General features: G+C 41.7%; 2 protein-coding genes across 3 annotated transcripts; both read right to left on the bottom strand.

Moving 5' to 3' along the window:
• Positions 1-401: 401 nt before the first annotated feature.
• LOC309717806 (uncharacterized protein) lies at positions 402-7,697 on the bottom strand. Of its 2 annotated transcripts, none has more exons than XM_082552664.1 (4): positions 7,321-7,697; positions 3,626-4,777; positions 1,847-1,912; positions 402-1,606 (listed from the first exon to the last, which is right to left on the bottom strand). In XM_082552664.1, the coding sequence occupies exons 1-3, from the start codon at positions 7,406-7,408 to the stop codon at positions 1,851-1,853; spliced, it is 1,302 nt and encodes a 433-aa protein (XP_082408790.1). In that variant the 5' UTR covers positions 7,409-7,697; the 3' UTR covers positions 402-1,606; positions 1,847-1,850. The 2 variants fall into 2 exon arrangements, with proteins under 2 accessions (XP_082408790.1, XP_082408791.1); XM_082552665.1 differs by having other exon boundaries at positions 3,629-4,777.
• A 377-nt stretch (positions 7,698-8,074) lies between these two features.
• Positions 8,075-15,284, bottom strand: LOC309717925 (matrilin-2-like; the record flags this gene model as incomplete). Its single annotated transcript, XM_082552843.1, has 13 exons — positions 8,075-8,299; positions 9,023-9,115; positions 9,522-9,674; positions 9,768-10,178; positions 10,270-10,392; positions 11,093-11,215; positions 11,625-11,747; positions 12,214-12,336; positions 12,978-13,100; positions 13,741-13,863; positions 14,275-14,397; positions 14,497-15,069; positions 15,164-15,284. The coding sequence occupies 13 exons, from the start codon at positions 15,282-15,284 to the stop codon at positions 8,244-8,246; spliced, it is 2,268 nt and encodes a 755-aa protein (XP_082408969.1). The 3' UTR covers positions 8,075-8,243.
• Between the last annotated feature and the right edge of the window lie 3,034 nt (positions 15,285-18,318).

Genomic DNA, 18,318 nt, shown 5'->3' with positions numbered 1-18,318 from the left:
GTATTAAATATTCCAAAATAATCATTTTATTTTCAGAGAGACTTAGCTTCTCATTCTGGTACTCCGTGTTCACATGCTTCATTACATGCATGGTGCAGTGTGTCAGCAGGTGAGTCAAATATCGGTATGGGGGGGAAAGAAGAGCAGCGAGCAGCTCGTATGCAAAGCCTGAATTCATTTAAAGGATGTAGTCGGACCAGGGCGCCTTTTATCCCCAGCGCCACACTCTAATACAGCAACAGAGTATTGTGACTGTTCAGATGTCTTATGCTTGAGTGGTTTTAAGTACGTATGCTTCTCTAAACACACTACAGTATGCACTGGGGTCTTGGAGAGACTGTGGTCACCATATACTAAAAGCCAATATAATCTCCAGTCACAATTCAGTTACAGAGACAGAGTATTAGTGAGTAAAACTTTATTCTGTACACTAACAGGTTAGCAGAATTATAGACACGGTCAGAGAAAATGAATATATTACAGGGAGTGAGAAGTAAAATGAAAAAGATCAAAACAAAATTTGTTCCCAAAGCATCATCACATCTTATGAGGTTGCAGTAATTTTCTAATGCCCTTACACTTTTAAACTCAGCATGTAGAACTAATTAGTTACATATTCTGCCCACTAGGCAATGCAGTGTAATGCCCTCAATCTAAAACTGACAAGCGTATGACATCAGTGTTACCCCGAAGTTCCTTTTGTTGGAAGGTTCATTACTTTAAGAAAGAGAAGTTCACAAACACCCACCAGCTACGGAGCAACCACAGAAGGGTTTCACAGAACAGCAACATGGCCTCGTCTGTATCCTTAACCCGCCAACGACTGATTATAAAAGTATATATAAGTGCTAACCCTCTGCATACGTGATCTTTGCCCACTTTTCATTTAAGCAAATCAAAACACTTTAATGTGAACCAATTAAATGTTGAAATATTGAAACCATGTGTGCCGAGTTACTCAACACTTATTACTGTCATTCCTATTGAATAAATGAGCCCCTTTGGAAAGGCTGCAATTAATGTGCAAACAGTTAACAAAAATATATGGTTTAATGTCAGAATTATAAACTAGAAATTCAACCAATTACAAATCAGTTTAATACAGCCTAAGTACAGTGTACACCTAGCCAGTGTGTGTCATTCCAGGTTTGTATTCTTGTCAGTTTTGAGTTCTTTAAGTTTTTTTATTCACAGCTGTATTCCTCAGAAGCAGCTTCTTTAAATAACCGAGTATCCTTCCCTGTATTTCAGCACACTGCCATTCGAAACTCAAAAGAGTTGCTAGCAAGAGTTGACAGATTTTACAGAGGATTGCACCCTCTTGTCACAGGCCGCATGTGTAGTACGTGGATCCAGAGACTTGATTTCCCATTAAAAAACACATACTCCTCCCGTTCCTCTCCTGAAAAGGTTTATATACAAATATGGGAAAGATTCTTAGGAAAGCTTTTAAGGCACAGTGAATATTAGGAAATGTGGTGTTTGGTGAGTGCTGATGAGACAAAACTGAAAATCAGTTGTTTTATTCTTCTGTTTACTTCATCTTGTCCTCCTTCCAGTAGGTTTACAGTGGTAGCTTTGGGCGTTTTGTTGCATTCTTTCTTCTCTAAAAGGAAAAGAAAAAAACATGTCAGCACTTCAGCATCTGACTCACACTTTCACTCTTCAAGTTTATCTTTGTAACTGAGTATAAACAGAATTCAACTTAATTCTGTTTTTTCTACCAAAATGCATCCAGTCCACCTGTAGGAGACTATTTTTTACAAGTATGCACTGACTGCAGAGAAAAGTCTAATCCTTCAGAGTTTGCACTGGATTATAGTTTGGTTTGTGGCTGTGCTCTTACCAACTCAGTCCTCCTTTTTGGCTTTCTCACCCTCTGTATCCTGAGACACCTCGCTTGCAGACTCCACTGCATATATATGTAGACACAAACATTAGCATGGCATTTTCATTAACTATGATAATGTCAAAACTGACTGGCTCTGAGGATTTATAACTGCCAAATTTATAACCAATACAAAACAGCATGAGTCCCTCTGAACTCGTTTACAAGTTACTACAATGTACACACACATTTGCTTCTATATCCTTGTGGAGGGTATTCAGTGAAATAATGCATACCTTAGTGTCTTACCCTAAAACTAATTCTTAACCATTAAATAAACAGCTTTTTTGTGCTTTTATTGTCCTTACAGCCCCTCTCATTCTTACATGTGCAGTTAGATTGAAGTCCCAACCAGGATATATAAACGTGAAACACAGAAACTAGTACATAGCCTCGAGCAAAAAATTCTCATAAAAATTATGCAGTACAGCACGTCTTCCATGCCAGAAGTCCATTCGTCTCATGCTGCGTGGAGGCTTGTTTCTATCCTGAAAGTACAACATGTTCTCTGAACATAAAGAGTCGGGTGAAGGTCAAAAAAGATCGTGTGTGCAAGGCCTTGCAAAGCACTGGTGACAACTGGAGGTGCACATTATGATTTAATATGCAAGGTTACCCAGTAAAGTGTAGAGAAAGTGTAGAGATGTAAAGGCTTACTTTCTGAAGTTTTAACTCAGTCACTGCACATTGTAATGAAATGTATAGGTATAAAATCCTGCTTGTTAGAGTGGAGCAAATCACCGTGCATTCAAAATCAAGTTGACTCAATTTTTCTTTCAAAATGAGCCCTTAAAATGATTTTTCTTCACAAATTTGCAGGATGAACTTCAGTGTGTTTTAATAGTCGTATAATTGAAAGCAGCAGGGCATGATCGGTCTGTAGACAGTGCATAACAGAGCACAATGAGTGAGAGTTGCCTGACTGGAGCTGTTGTGCAATAATTGACACTCTCAAGACGAGCCTTCATTTCTCTTTCTGAGTGTGTGTGCTTTCTGTTTCTCACACTGCACTATCTGTTCGGCCTCACAGCCCAACAATAGCCCGCTGATCCTGTCAGCTCCAAGCAGTCACATTAGTACACAGAGGAGTGTGTGGACGGTTGATTAGAATATGGAGAGTTTGGGGTTATTAACCACATGTGTGTTTAATTACTAGAAGTCTCTTGCTTTGGCCGAATGTGTTGCAACAAGATAGATCTGGTGTTTGACCACCTGACAGACCGTTAATTGTTTACTTGGATGCAAACATACTCTTGTCCATTTGTTACTCATTACCAGGTTTGTTTCTGCTCAGCTTTTTCATCCCCCTCTGAGCTTGTTCCTACATGCTCAGCATCTATCACATGTTTGCATAGAGTTCTGCAGCTATTTCAACCGGCAATAATGCTGCTGCGCCTGACCTCCACCCAAAAACTGTCTCCAACATCAGGATGATGGGTTGACGTGAAATTTAGCGTGACAGGTTAATCACTGAAACAACTCTGTGTTTAGTCAAGTAAATAAATCAACAAGAAAACCTGTCATTATAAACTCCCTCAAGAGGCTCAGTGGCAGCTATCATCCTCTAAAACCCAGTTGTAATCCTTCAGCTCTTATTAGTTTTACTCTGCAGGGCATGTGGCCGTGGCAAATTGCAGAGTATGAACTGTGCCAAAACTGTGCCAAAAATCTGTTTTGACAAGTAAGAAAGAAAAGGTAAGTAAGAAAAGGTAATCTGGAGCCATTAATGGTCCATACCACCTGGTGAATCTTCAGGAGCTGGATCGGTAGATGGGGCTGGTGCTGAAGGTGCTTCAGTTTCTGTAGGGGTGGGCTCGACCACAGGAGCCTCCACTGCTGCTACACTGTCTGCAGTGGACTCTTGGGTGACACAGGCTGGTGGAGCTTCTGAGGTTACCCCAGAAGGGGTTTCTGAAGCAGCTGGAGCAGGAGCTGGAACCTCTGCATTCTGGACCGGCTCAGTAGCAGCAGGTTCAACTCCTAAAGCTGGAGCAGGGGCATCCTCTGCGGTGCCGGGTGCCTCTGCTGGAGCAGGAGCTGGAGTAGGTTCTGTCGGCTCCTCGGCAGCAGGCTGTGGCTCAGCTTTGGTCTCATCTCTGACAGAAGGTAACGCTGGCATCTCTGGGATAGTTGCAGCAGCAATCTCTGTGTCTATTACCGGCTCTGCAGCTTCAATAGGCACCGAGGGTTCAGCAGGTGGTGCAGCTTCAGTTGGTTCTGAAATTTCAGCTGGTGCTGAAGACTCAGCTGGTGTTTTTGTTAAAGCTTCGCTTGGTGCAGGTAAAGCAGCCTCTGGTTCAGAATTGTCTGCTGAGGCCTGCACAGGTGCAGCCACTTCAGCAGGCGCCCCCACAGCCTCGGCTGAAGCCTCTTCTGTAATAACTGGGTTCACAGTTGGCTCAGATATAACCGGTTCAGCGACAGGCACTGCAACCACCTCCTCAGTGATGGCAGAGGCCTCTGCCTGCACCGCTTCAGCTGATGATTCAACAGCAGGGGCCTCTTTTGCAGTCTCAACAGGAGCTTCAACCTCAGGAGGGGCTTCTGCCTCTACAGTTTCTACAGGAGCAGCTTCTTCAGCCAGGGGTAGTGCCTCAACAATTGCTATAGCGGCCTCAGGCTCAGCAGGAGCAGGAGCAGAAGCAGGAGCAGAAGCAGCAGCCTCTGGCGCTGTCTCTTCAGTAGCAGTAGGTTCTTCCTTTACCTCAGAAGCAGCTAGAAGGTCCTCCCCAGAGCCAAGGTCCTCTTGGGCCTCCAGGGCCACTAACACAGCCTCAGCTTCATCATCAGCACCCCTCTGAAGATCATCGGGTAACGCAGTCTGCACAGGAAGCTGCATCTGGTCCTCGATGGTTTGAGGATCTTCTGCAATGATGCCGTTTTTGACTGCTGTCAATGCAGAGATGACAAATGAAGAACTCAGTTAAGACTTATGACTGACACAAGTTCAGCATTGATCAGCAGGCTCAGCTAATGATTATCATGTTAGTGTGTAACACTGAATTCATGACAATACTGAATAACAAAAGAAGGACTGTAGAAGGTTCTTCAGGTAGTTACATGTTTAATGGTTCTTTCCCAGTTGTTTTAGTCCCACACAAAAAATGTTTTGTAAATGTATTGCATCTATATGTGGACCACTAAAACTGTAAAAAACCCTAAACCTATCAATAGAGCAAAACTTTTAAATCAAGTTAACATGAAACGCAGGGGAAAGGAAATTAGCAATAAGGGGCACACAGAATGCGTGCTGAGGAAAACTTCCTTTCATTTCCGTAGTTGAGAGCTCGTGTTTGTCTAGAGCCCTGAGGACACGCACTCTCAGAGGAAGAACAATACACGCGATGATGATTTGCTGAATTTAAAGAGATGTCTCTACCTTTAGTCTCCCTCCCCAGTCTCTGCTCTTCCACACACTTTGGGTGTGAACAGGCTGCAGTATGCAACAATAGTGGGCTTGAATACTTGGACTCAAATATCAGAAATGTCAATGCACATCTCAGTTACGGGACTCGCAGAAGCCTAACAGCTTTTGCCCTGTCTTATTTCACAGCTAAAACACCAAAAGGATATTGTTCACAAGCAGAAGGGTTCAGTTAGCTGAATGGGTGGATAGTTTGGAAGCTGCAGCTTCCTGATTTTATTTGTCTGTCAGAAGCACAAAAAGGGCTGAGAGTGATGGGTGGAAGGGAATGTGACGGCCTGGCAACTTGAATGAAAATGAGCCAGTGGAAGAACACGCAATGCATAGAGGTGTTTATGTGAGCTCAGTGTTGTTATTAACATGGTGACTGAGGGAATAGTGTAAAACTGCATAAGAGTGAAGGTGTTTTCAGATATTTTTATCGGTTTTCCACCAGGTCCTACTGTTTAATCAATGGCACCCACTATCAACAGAGACTAGAAAGCTGTTGTCCGGACAATAACCGAGAACTTGTGTTAAAAAATATGCGAATGTGTGTGTTTGGGTTGAGACAGACACAGCCACTCCAGGCATGGATGACTTGTGTGTCAACATGATTTCACAGCCAAAGATGACAGAGATCCCAGTCAAAACAGTGCCATTAGAGGGAGGAGGGGGGCACACAGACCAGGGGCCCAGACTGGGGATGGGACCATTGGTGGCTTGGATGGTACACAGCTGGTTTGTCAGACAGACCGTATACTGTACGATTTAAAACCTCCACCCATTCAGACACATTTAGAAAAAGCCCGCCCAGGCAAGGAGCACAATAACTGGTTTTCTTGCCGGAATGATGTAAAAGCCTGGAAAAGAGACCCATGCTTTTCCAGGTGACTCAAGCTGGTTGGCAGGAGAGACAATACTGTGACACAAGAGCAGTGCAGTGGCACTGGGGAAATGGAACACCTCACAAAAAGAAACTGTGGCGGGCAGGAATATGTTTAGAACATTTCAGGTTACTTCCTCAAAAGCGAGATTACATCTTTCGACTGCTGTCACACTCTCTAACAAGGCCTGCGTGTGTCCTGCTGCGTGTGTGTATGTGGGGAATGTCAGTGATAACATGCCGTACATGCAGCTGTGCTGGCATGGCCAAGACATGTGTCACAAAGTTGTACGGAGCCGTGAATGAACAATCATGGGCTGTGGCAGGCCATTTGATGGGTTTCTGCACAGGCTTGAATACGGAGCACATATACTGTATGCAAAACCTGTCAAACCAAGGCAATTACACAGAGAGCAGGACTGCATGTTTTGGATGCAAAACTTTTTAAGAGCTCTGCTGTGCAGAATATCAGAACATCAGTGTCCAGGCTTGTAAAAGAGCAACTTTCAGACACTCCTTAATTATAACTGAAGTGTTGCATGTTTTGATAAAGGAAATTTTTAAACATCAAGCAATCATATCTGTTTGATTTTATTTCTTTAAACTACTGTTTGAAATATCAGTTAAAGATCCCATTACAGTAAAAAATGTCTGGACTTGCCTCAGGCTGCAAATAGGCCTCTAAACACTCCCAGCTGGCTTTCACACAGCGATATGCTTTAAGAGCTGCACTCAACCCCCGATGGGTTCAAGCAAATCTAAACGCTGAATTATCTTTAGGGAACGCTTTTTGAGGATTTCTCAAAATTTCTCAGGTCACATTTCAACAATAAAACATAGTGATGTTCACTGTTTTGTCCTGATACATTCAACCATCATTCTGATGAGTTAAAAATGATTCAATGAAAAAAGAAATAATAACAACCACTTATGGGTTTGATAAAGTGGATAAGCGTGAATGTTTCTTCCGTGAGGTACTAAAGTATGCTGCCTAGCAGAGTATAAGTGAGAAAGCACAACATGTACTAGAGCAACCAGCAGCAGCACCCCTGAGCAAGACCTGACTGAGTAAAGTAACAGAGCCTTGGAGCAACCACTGTATACATTTTATGAAATGCATACATACTCATGATCACTACTTACCCACTGTGTCTCCATTGCTCTCCTCAGGCTTTGTGCCTGGTCTTTTTTCTTGATCAACGGTCTGTGCACTGGATGAGGAGCACCCCATGTTTGGGGGGAAAAATGGGTTGAGATGAATCAAAAACTTGGAATAGGAGCAAGCAAACACGAGTCTCAGCGCTTTCTGTTTTCAGAGACTGTTTGGCAGTGAAAACGTGGAACGCTGAACTCTCTCCAGTTCCTAAGAGTAACTGAGCACCATTATATCCCCTTGTCTGTCTGTGTGTTCATGCATGGCCTGCTGCCCTCTTGCCCCAGACAACGATGTGTTATGACCATGCAGCTAGGCAATGCAGGCAGTACTGCTGAATGCTCCCTGACTGCCTCCTGCTCACAGTCACGCTATTCATACAGGAGGAGGAGGCAACATGTGCATGAAATGTGTGTGCGTGTGTCCTCCCCTCTATAGGAGTGCCCCCTCTCGATGAGATCCACCACCTTGTGGTCATGTTTATAATAGCAAATTCTTAATAAGTAGATATTTTTTTAGTTTTATTGTTGTAATATTTTTCGTCAGCAAAACCAGCAAAAGTTTAAAAATGCTGAATGAATCCATTGCTTGCTTTTTTACTTTTAGTCAAAAGTTTAAGTGCCGTAGATGACTGCTTAGAATCGTTTATGGTGAAAATATCATTTTTAAAAAGCCAAAATTATGAAGTGTAAAATGTTTATTTGTCAGTCTTCTGTACAAAGAGTTAATTATGCGATATTCCATTACATAACATTAACAATACTTCAGAAGGAATACACTGTAGTTTTAGAAGAGCTTATAAATATCTTCAGTAAGAAGAGCTGCATTTGCATATGTTCCATCATAGCGTGTTGAGCAGGATTAAAGGGATCCTGGAGATGCCGCAGAGTAGAGACTGATGAGTCTCGACCTTTCATTTATGCACAAGTTGATTCTCAAGAGTCTCCAGCCTCTTTGACATGGCTGCAAGTAGGCATGTTAAGGAGTTACTTATACCTCTCTGGCCAGTGAAGTTTTAGACCTGTTACTGGGAAATGATTGGATTTCCTGATGTAGTGTAAGTAAAATGCATTTGCCACCCTTAAAGCTGTTTATACTGTCATGTCATCAGTGTGATTGAGGTAACTGAGAAATCAGCTGACAGATCTGGTATTTATCAGCCTCTGCCTGCTCCTAATCAAAGTTTTAAAACCTTCTATGAAGCAACAATTATGCTGATTACCTGCAACAATAAATTTAGTCTTTTGATCACAAGTTATATATGTATATAAATTTGATCTATGCAGACTTTTCCCAAAAGGCTTTCCCTCTACCAGCTGCCGTAAGATGAAAGGAGGGCTACACCCTGAAAATGTTGTCAGCCTATTAGAGAGCTCCCAAGTTTAATATGAGTAACCAGGGTCCCTTTAAAAATGTGTCATAATTGAAATTTTTGACGCATAATGAGAGTTTTCTGAGATCACAGGACAAAAGAGACATCGTGGGATTAACCAGCGTCTGATCCCCACTTAACCTACATTTTAAAACTTGTCCTTAAGCGAAAGTGAGCGTCAATGGAATAATCCAATTTAGCTGCAAACTGTGTTCAAGGTTTTAAAAAAACACATAACAAAACACATGAATGACACATGAAATAGTTTGTCAGTGGCAATCCTGAACATTGGTATCTGTGCAGTGAGCACAAAAGGATATTATTCTGAACCAGGCTCTTCAGCTTCTCTGTGACTTGGTTTTGAAACATTATCATGTTTTCACACTGGCACATGTTTTCATCAGATGGTTTATCTGCAGAAGAAAAGTTGATAGGTTGTGAAAGACTTTCGGTCCCTGGATTCTTTTTCTTATCTCGTCCTTTCTCCCCTAATCCTTTTCTGCTTTCTTGTCTCTGCCTGTGGAGAATGTGAGGGACATGCAGGAAGGACATATGACTGCAGAGCATAAAAGACTGATGAGTTACTTGATATAATACAGTAGACGGTATTGCACAGAGTGGCTGCTCTGCTCACAGGTTACCATGGCAGCAGCAGATAGGTGGCAGTAACGCTACATTTTTTCACCAATCTGCCCTTATTATAGCTCCACTTTACCTGAATAGCCTCAAACATAGCATTAGTTTCATCTATTAAGAAAGATCACACATATTTTTGAGACCCTTGCAGGGATTCCTGTACTTCTGCCTTGTATGGAGTACCTGCACATATCCTGGACTTGAGTTTCTTTGTAATTTCTGCCATTTTTTCAAAATCCTCAGCGTAATACAAGTGCTTCTCATCTGGCTCCGACGCAATTTCTCTCAGCTCCTGTTCGATGGCTTTGCCAACTCCCAAAGCGTATATCGTGATCCCTGAAAAGTATCAGAAAGCATCATAACAACATGAAACTTGTATTAGGAAGAAGATACTCTGAGGTTGTCGTACATCGGGATGACTAGAAATACCGGAATTCTTTGCTTTAGTGGCCCATTCAGAAACATCATCTTGTGATCGTCCATCAGTGAACACGATGCTGACACGGGGAATGTTGAACCTGCCACCTTCTTTGGTTGAAAAACTAGACTCAAACATGTGGCGCAGGGCTGAGCCAGTCATGGAGCCCCTTCCCATGTATTGCATCCTGTTCACGGCACTCTTGATGTGTTGTGCTGTGGAGTACTGGCCCAAGGTGAACTCTGTGCGTACCTTTGTGGAGTACTGAAGAAGACCCACATGAGTGCCCATCTTAGAAATGTCCAGCGAGTCCACAATGCTGTTTACAAACTGCTTGACCAACTCAAAGTTGTTGGGGCCCAGACTCTTGGAGCCATCGATCACAAACACAAGATCCATGACTCCCTCGCTGCACTCGGGTTCTGCCGGAAAAAGAAGGATATTTAAAATATATACCTTTATTTATTTCACATTTTATTCTCAAGAAAACAGTCCATATAAGAGTAATCCTACTTTTGCAGCTCTTCCCATCCTCAGCCAGCATGAATCCTTCAAAACATCTACAGATGTAGGAATCATTGGTGCTGACACACTGATGCTCACAGCCATGGTGCACTGTCTGACACAGATCCAGACCTTTCAGTTTAATTACACAGAATCAAAGATTACCATGATGTTGCTGTAGCAATAGTAGTGTAAGTGTATGGCAGAATTAGCATTTATATGATATATTGTGAGGCTACAAATACAATAAATGGTCTAATAACTCTCTGACATTATGAATGCTGTGTGGTGGTAAACAGAATATCCCTTAATCCAGGGGAGGGAAAAGATATATCTTTTGGTGAGCCATGGATTAGCACTGACCTCATAACTGGGTTCAAAAACACACTCAAAGTTATGCAACACATAAATACCCAAATAGGGGACATAAACAATCATAGAAACATTTGAAAACATGCAGATGAAAAACGTCACACTCTGAATTTGGTTTATTTTTGTCTCGTGTTGTGCAGAGTGTTATAGTTCTGCAGATGAGATGCCTCTAGAGAAAACTAGTAAAAGCAGAGAAAAATAATAATAAGACTCAGTGCAACACAGCTTACTGAAAAGATTCAAACGTAGTTCTATGCTTAACCCACCGAATGCCTGCATTTCAACATCTATCATGTATGTGATGTTCACTTAACACTTACCCCCAACAATGATTCCGAAGTATTTCGGCAATCAGTGTTTTCACATTACAGTTGTGATTCATGGGTCACTAGAAAGTGTTAAACAATTCTCTGGTGGAGAAACTGTTATTATTTATGACACCGAATGAGCTCAAACTCACTCTGACATGTTTTCCCATCAGGTCTGAGTGTGTAGCCTTTCCTGCATTTGCACACACAGCTGTCTTCAGTGCTCATGAACTCCTGCTCACATCCGTGGGTGCCATCGGCGCAGTGATCGATCTCTGCAGGAGAGCAGTGCTTCCATTATTGCCAAGTTCTTTTAATCAAATTCAGATAAAGCTGAATTCAAGACTCAGTTCAATGCAGTGAATCTATAAATCTGTAATTAATCTCTTGCTGTACTCTTACTATAAGTGATGAACGGTGGAGGATAAATGTGTTGCATCATCATGACTACAGCCTCTACTGTTATCAGAATGTGAAAGAAGTTTATTCAAGAGTGGGTAACCCTAATTATTACATTGCTTATTGTGCTTTAACAACATTTTTACAGAGGCATGTGGATGTCAGTTTGCAGCATAACACATGATATAAATCATTCAAGTGTTGCCTCACATTACAGGTATAAGCAAAAGTGTTTTTGTGACAAACCACAGCAATGACGCGGAAACACAGTTTAGCTGCACTTACTTTTGCAGGTTTTCCCATCAGGTTCGAGTGTGTAGCCTTTCCTGCATTTGCACACACAGCTGTCTTCTGTGCTCATAAACTCCTGCTCACATCCGTGGGCGACATCAGCGCAGTGATCGATCTCTGTTAGGAATCGTTTTGACGGATCACAGAGACAAAGGAGAAATTAGGTAACAAGCAAAAACAGAAGGTTTTAACTAAGTGTTGAAAAATTGTGGATCAAACTGGTTAAACTGGTTTCTATTATTTGAAAAATACGCAGAACATTTACATCTTGCAGTTTTTATGTTTGTTTTATTTTATTTTATTAGTGAACACAGAAACAGAGGTAAGTTCACATAACTGAATAATCCTCCCAGACATCAATGTGACACATTTCTATATCAGCCAGTCGAATTCCTTCCATATGCTGAAACATGGTTAGAATTATATGAGACAATAGATGCAAATGTACACATCATTAGACAAGCTATGAATCAATACTTGGGTGTTTTTATGCTCTATACGTATGAAGAATATGTGGAATAACTTTAGAAAAATATGGATAAAAACAGCACCAATAACATGGAAACAGCTCATTTAAAATTACTTTTGCAGGTTTTCCCATCAGGTCTGAGTGTGTAGCCTTTCCTGCATTTGCACACACAGCTGTCTTCTGTACTCATAAACTCCTGCTCACATCCGTGGGCTCCATCAGCGCAGTGATCGATCTCTAGAGGAAGTCATTTTATCAGTACAAAAAGACAGGTAGTGATTACATTTACTAACTTGCAAATTTTGCATTAAATTGTAAAAAATAGTTTCCATTTTCGAAAAATACTGAGCACATAAGAGCCTGCTATAAAGAAAGAGCTCTTCAGGCTTTCCTGTATATTCTTTTATTTCTCAGCTCTGAACAAACAGAAGCAATCCAAAGACCCAAAAAGCTAGATAATCATCCTAGACCTCATGTGACACTTTTACATCTCAGAATCATCCACCAATGTGTCAATTTCTGTACACTCAAAGTTGGCTGGAATGGTATCAGACAGTTGTTGTAGATGTACAAAGCTTTACATGCGTTGTGCAATGTAAAACAGGCGGCTTTCTATGCTCTCTATATGAAGAAAATGTGGAGCTTTTTTTTTTTAGTTAAATATGAAAAAGCACTAAATTTACTTTGGCACGTTTTCCCATCAGGTCTGAGTGTGTAGCTTGTGATCGCAGTGATCGATTTCTGCAAGGACGCATTGGGTGAAATTTATGTCGTGGTTGCTGTAGCAGCACCGTTTGAATGTTTCATAAGATGCTGTATATTTGCTGTGTTTTCACTTTATTTTGCCGCATTATGAATGATAAAAAAAAAGTACTTACTGCTGCAGGTCTTGCCATCGAGATTGAGGACGTAGCCCCTTTTACATGTGCAGATGTAGGACTCTGGAACGGTGACACAGTTGTGCTCACAGCCATGATTTCCCAGGTCACAGTGGTCTATTCCTGGAGAGGATGAATCTCTTATTAGATATTCCACTTTTTCACTGGTTATTTTGTTGTTGTTTTTTATGACAAGACTTTTCAGATTAATAAAAACATGCCCAATACAGAAGAATAAGACTGCTAAATCTAATTATTTCGTTTAAAAAAAAAAAATCCACTCTAAAGGTGCAGAGTGTGAACCCACTGTGATGATTGAACTCATTCTTGTTTGGATTGGGATATACTATGACACTCCAGATACACCTCTACATTTCAGCAGCTGCACTGCACTGATGATTGCAAAAGCACACTTCCTTCAGGAAATCTCCCCCACTTTGCTTTTTGTTAACATCCACCGAAGGAGCAAAGGGAAAATTTTCCATCAGTGGGTTAACAGACATCACTGGTAGGAAAAAAACTTCTCACGGTGACTGTGCCTTTGGGCAGTGTTGGCTTCATGACGCTGAGTTCCTTTATCCAAGACCAGATAAATTATTGTACTTTATTCCTACTTGCTATATATGATGATTTAAAGCCAACACTTTACTCCACAAACACAACATTGTGGCAGGAAGCAAGTTGTGTTTCCATTATGACTCTAACAATAAGTCATGAAATTTGAATAAAACAGTTTCTTATGAGTAAAAAAATGTAATATTACTGTTGCACGTCTTCAGGTCTATGGTGAGTTGATATCCTGGACGGCACAGACACTCATAACCACGAGGCAGGTTTGCACAGATGTGTTCACAGCCGTGATCCACCACAGCACACGTGTCCTCAGCTGCAACAGTGTGGAGAACAATCACCTACAGTTCAGTGTGCAGAAGGAAACCTGCAGTAACCAGTCAGTCAGGGACAGCAGAAACTAAATATAAGCCAACGAGTGAGACTTTTTAAACTGACACTCCCATTTTACTTTGCTTTGATCTGAGTGAAACTCATGAGTCACAAGTTGTGTCAGTCTGGTGTAAAAAGGCAACATGAGGGTTTCAGTGATTGTTTTTGCAGCCAAACCGTGAGAGTAAACCAAAAATGAAAATAAGGTGGCCAGATGGGCAAAATCTGTTATGCAAAAGGTCACGTGATCCATTTTTGGTCCTTAAGCCATCAGACCATCATCAGGTCCTTTGTACAAGTTTTGGGCAGCGTTAAAAGACTGTAGCTATGTAAATAACAGAAGGGAGGGGGTTACCTGTGCACGTCTTGCCATCAGGGTTTAGGATGTATCCTTCCCTGCACTTGCACCTGTATGAGGCAGGGCTACTCACACAGATATGCTGACACTGATGGTCCACCACCTCACACATGTCTGAACCTAATACACGCAAAAACATTCACAAACACTCAAGCATGATTAGACACATATGCATTTTAGAAATAAAGAGAGACATTTAAAATAGACGGGATTATTCACCTCCACACAGTTTGGACTGGAACACAGAGATCAGGGTTTCTATCTGGCTAAAGTTGGCCACCAGATGCACATGCTCCGAGTGCGGCTCACTCCCTATGGCCCTCAGTGTGTTCATATCCACCCTGCCTACTCCAATAGCAAAAATCTGGATGCCAGCCTGTCTTGCCTGAGCTGCAATCTCCTCTACTGTGTCCTGAGGTCTTCCATCAGTCACAATCATAGCAATTCGTGGGATGTGTAGGTTCATTGGTCGGGCTCCATGTTCCTCGGTGAAGGCTGTCTCCATGGTGTACTGGATGGCCAGACCCGTCATGGTCCCTGTGGCGAGGTGCTCCATATTCCTCACTGCCTGCTCTACCTCGCTCTTGGTGGTGTAGGTGCTGAGGGAGAACTCAGGCTGGACCACGCTACCATACTGCAGCAGACCGACCCGTGTTGCATTATGGCCAATCTTGAGGAACTGAAGCAGGTTGATGATGAAGGTCTTCACTTTCTCATAGTCATTGGGACGGATGCTTCTGGAGCTGTCAATCACAAAGATGAAATCCAGCGGGATGGCTTTACATGGATTCTCTAAAATCAAAGACAATGAGGAAGTTTGGGATGAGTTTGGGATGAAATGGCAAAACTGATACAGAAATGCTGTGGTAACCGACTAATCACCTACCAACTGCTTTGATTGGGAAAGTTGTGTTGCTTCTTGCTGTGATGGGTCTGGGGCGGCGTCTGTACGTCTGCGCTGCGTTACAGCACAACAGGCAGAAAAGGCCAAGAGCCAGACACCTCATTGTGATGAAAGACGACAACTGCAGCAGAGTGACGTAAGCACAAAAACAAGAGCTGATCCAGAAGAAACACTTCCACAGTGCAGCGCAAGTAGGGTACAAACCTGATCACCAGGGAGCAAAGATGGAGAAGAGAGAGAGAGAAGCTGCCAAATAGAGGAACCTACTATTTATTTTATATATGTTTGTCTACATGTAGAAACATGGCAAGAAATCTGCATTATAAATGGACTGGTTCTTATAAAGTGCTTTTCTACTCTACTCGAGCACTTAAAGCACTTTATATTACACACGTCATCCACGCATACATTCATACAAGCACTTTTTCTGTGTCTAAGTCCTCTCTATCTGACATTCTCATTAACACTGAATGAGATGCAGGGATCCATATCTTTCCCGAGGATACTTTGGCATGCAGTCTGGGGCAGCAGGGATCAAACCACCAACCTTCCAGTTAGTAGATGACTCGCTCTGCCACCTGAGCTACAGCCACAGCGTTGTGTTATAATAAACACAAAATCTGACACATGACTCGCACACATGACGGTTGGTTGTGATTAGGTGAAGCACCTAGTATCTGGGAATGATTTGTACTGGGACCAGCTGCACACGAAAGGTGAGGCTGATTGCAACTGATACATTGCACGTTGAGTAATTTCAGTTTAATGCAGTTTAAATCAAATAAGTTTTGGCATAAACTTACGATATGGCAGAATGAAAATGTACTTGTTACATTTTGTGACATTTGCAATACATTTGTGGAAAGAGTGTCAACAAGAGAATAAAAAACAATTCCACCAATATTCTGTATAGTGTTTTGCACTTTATATTCTTCATATGCTTGTTATCTAATTTCCTTGAAATATGGAGATTGTTCTCAGATATTCAGCACTTTAAAATAGCATCATCTGTTCTATAAACTCTGTTTAAAGACGTGGGCTGTACAGTACACCAGTGTTGTGCTTCCTAAAGCATTCAAAGAAAGTCAGTGAGCTTCTGTGAATGAGAATGCTTTGCTGCATAGGAGGTTTACAGTGATTTAAGAGAGGCTGAAAAACACCAGACTGCTTCCCTATCCCCTCCCCAAGAGACCCACTTGTTACCCGTCATATTCAGACTCCAGCCTTTACTACTGTCTTAGAAATATCTGTGATCAGTGCAGAAATTACAAATATATTCAAATTTGAAAAAGGAGAAAAGAACAATACAGGAACAATCTTACGTGAAGGCAACATAAAACTTTTGTTTTGGATTCCCAAATGAGAACTTCAGCAGCTTCCGTGTGTTCAGTTAATAAAAAATCAACACTTCTACACAGAGCCAGGTTTATATGGTTGACCTGAGACCTGCAGAGGTCACACATGCAAACCCTCATGGAACACTTGCCCTCTGAACTCACATGTGTTTTACGTCTCTCTGCCGCCACCCTGATAGTGTTTTCATCTTCAGATGGCAATCCCAGCAGCAAAGGTAAAATCTTGTTATGTGCTGTAGAATTTCATGACACTCCACAGCGTCCTAAAATGTTTTTTTTAACTGGCATTTCCTCTAAACACATGAATCAAAGAAATGAAGAAAGTTTAGTAATTACAGCATTTTGGTTATTCCACAAAAGAGCAGCTCCTTTCATATTTCCCCCCGTGAGTGGAAGCCAAAGTTGTGTGTTTACTATGAAGCACAAAAACATCATGTACTGAACAGCATTTATGACACTGTGTCTGTTTTGCACATCCAAGTTCTCTGATGAGTTTTCATGATGCAGGTGAAAGGAGCACAGGATGTGTCCTAACGCAGATAAGAAGTCAACACCACACAGGTGACTGGTGGTGATTACTCTTTCTACCCTGCTATTAAAACGCTAAAGAAAAAGGATCGGTTCTTTTAGAAAAGGGAAAACCCCACAGTATAGCATTTTCAAGATAACAATTTGAAATCTACTCACCATTATATAAAAAATTATTTTGGAATTTTTAATTCAGCGAATTAAAATCTCTGAAAATCCAAAAACTGAGCCAACAGTTGAGCTCCAGCAGGAAAAGTCTGTCAATGCCTTAGCTCCGCGTTGCAAATGTACATATATCCCAGTCCTGTCTCTATCTCTGGAGGCTATTGCATTGCCTAGTCCCTTACTCCATCCACTATTTCTCTGTATACTCCCACTCTGACTCTGACTTTGGAGACGCCTCTTGATCGGTCTGCTGGTAAAACAATAACTATGAGTGTTTTATTCCCATTCAGATCATCTTACTCATATTTATTCCAGATAAGTGGAACTAAACTCCCAATTTTACATATTGAAAACACTTTAAACATTTATTATTTGGAGGAAAGTAGAGACAACGTAAATGTTTCATGTTGTTCTTACATTAAAGTTTTAGAGACGTGTACTTGGCCAGCCTGGCTCCTGTTTTCAAACTAAGGAACATGAGTAGCTCATCAAATGATAGATAATAATGTAATGGAGTCAGACTGTCAGAGGCCTGATAGATTTAAAGTCTAGTGTAGTCTAATGGGTCATCACTGCTCTGAAAGAGGCGGATTGTACTTTTACAAATTATGCTCAGAAGAATTGTACAAAGCCACAGCAGCAGTTTATGGAAAGACCTGGTAAGTAAAAGTCATCACAATTCCACTCTGGGGGTCCCTGCCTCCCACACAGTAGACACATTTATACACAGACATGTCTGTGAAGGTTCTCAGTCATCCAGCTCATCGTAGTCTAACGGGCTTGGAAAGAAAAGCGTCTGGACTTCTTTAAGTTTCCTTGAAGACGTTTCACCTCTCATCCAAGAAGCTTCTTCAGTTCTAAGATCAAATGGTGGAGAGTCCCAGGTTTTAAGTCCTATGGGTGTGTCCCTCTTAAGAGGGTCATGGACCCCCTATTGATCCTCTACCTAATCACACTAGCCAAGGTGGGAAAACGGGTGTGGGTCACAACCAGCCAAGGTTTCAGGTGAACCCATTGTGAAACCTATCCCCACCCTATCATGTGATATATTGAGGTCCATTTGACCTCAATAAATCACATGACCCTCTT

The sequence above is a fragment of the Aulonocara stuartgranti genome, assembly GCF_965226115.1.
Source record: "Aulonocara stuartgranti genome assembly, chromosome: 11".
Classification (NCBI taxonomy): domain Eukaryota; kingdom Metazoa; phylum Chordata; class Actinopteri; order Cichliformes; family Cichlidae; genus Aulonocara; species Aulonocara stuartgranti.
The sequence above is the reverse complement of the archived record's forward strand: the minus strand, read 5'-3'. Positions and strand labels throughout refer to the sequence as shown.

Bases quoted from the DNA above. Each gene is read 5' to 3' on its own strand.
- LOC309717806 (XM_082552664.1), bottom strand. From the start codon at position 7,408: ATGGGGTGCTCCTCATCCAGTGCACAGACCGTTGATCAAGAAAAAAGA. The intron at 4,778-7,320 runs GTAAGTAGTGAT...CTGCATTGACAG, and splicing joins GAGCAATGGAGACACAGTGG to CAGTCAAAAACGGCATCATT. The intron at 1,913-3,625 runs GTATGGACCATT...ATATATATGCAG, and splicing joins TCCTGAAGATTCACCAGGTG to TGGAGTCTGCAAGCGAGGTG.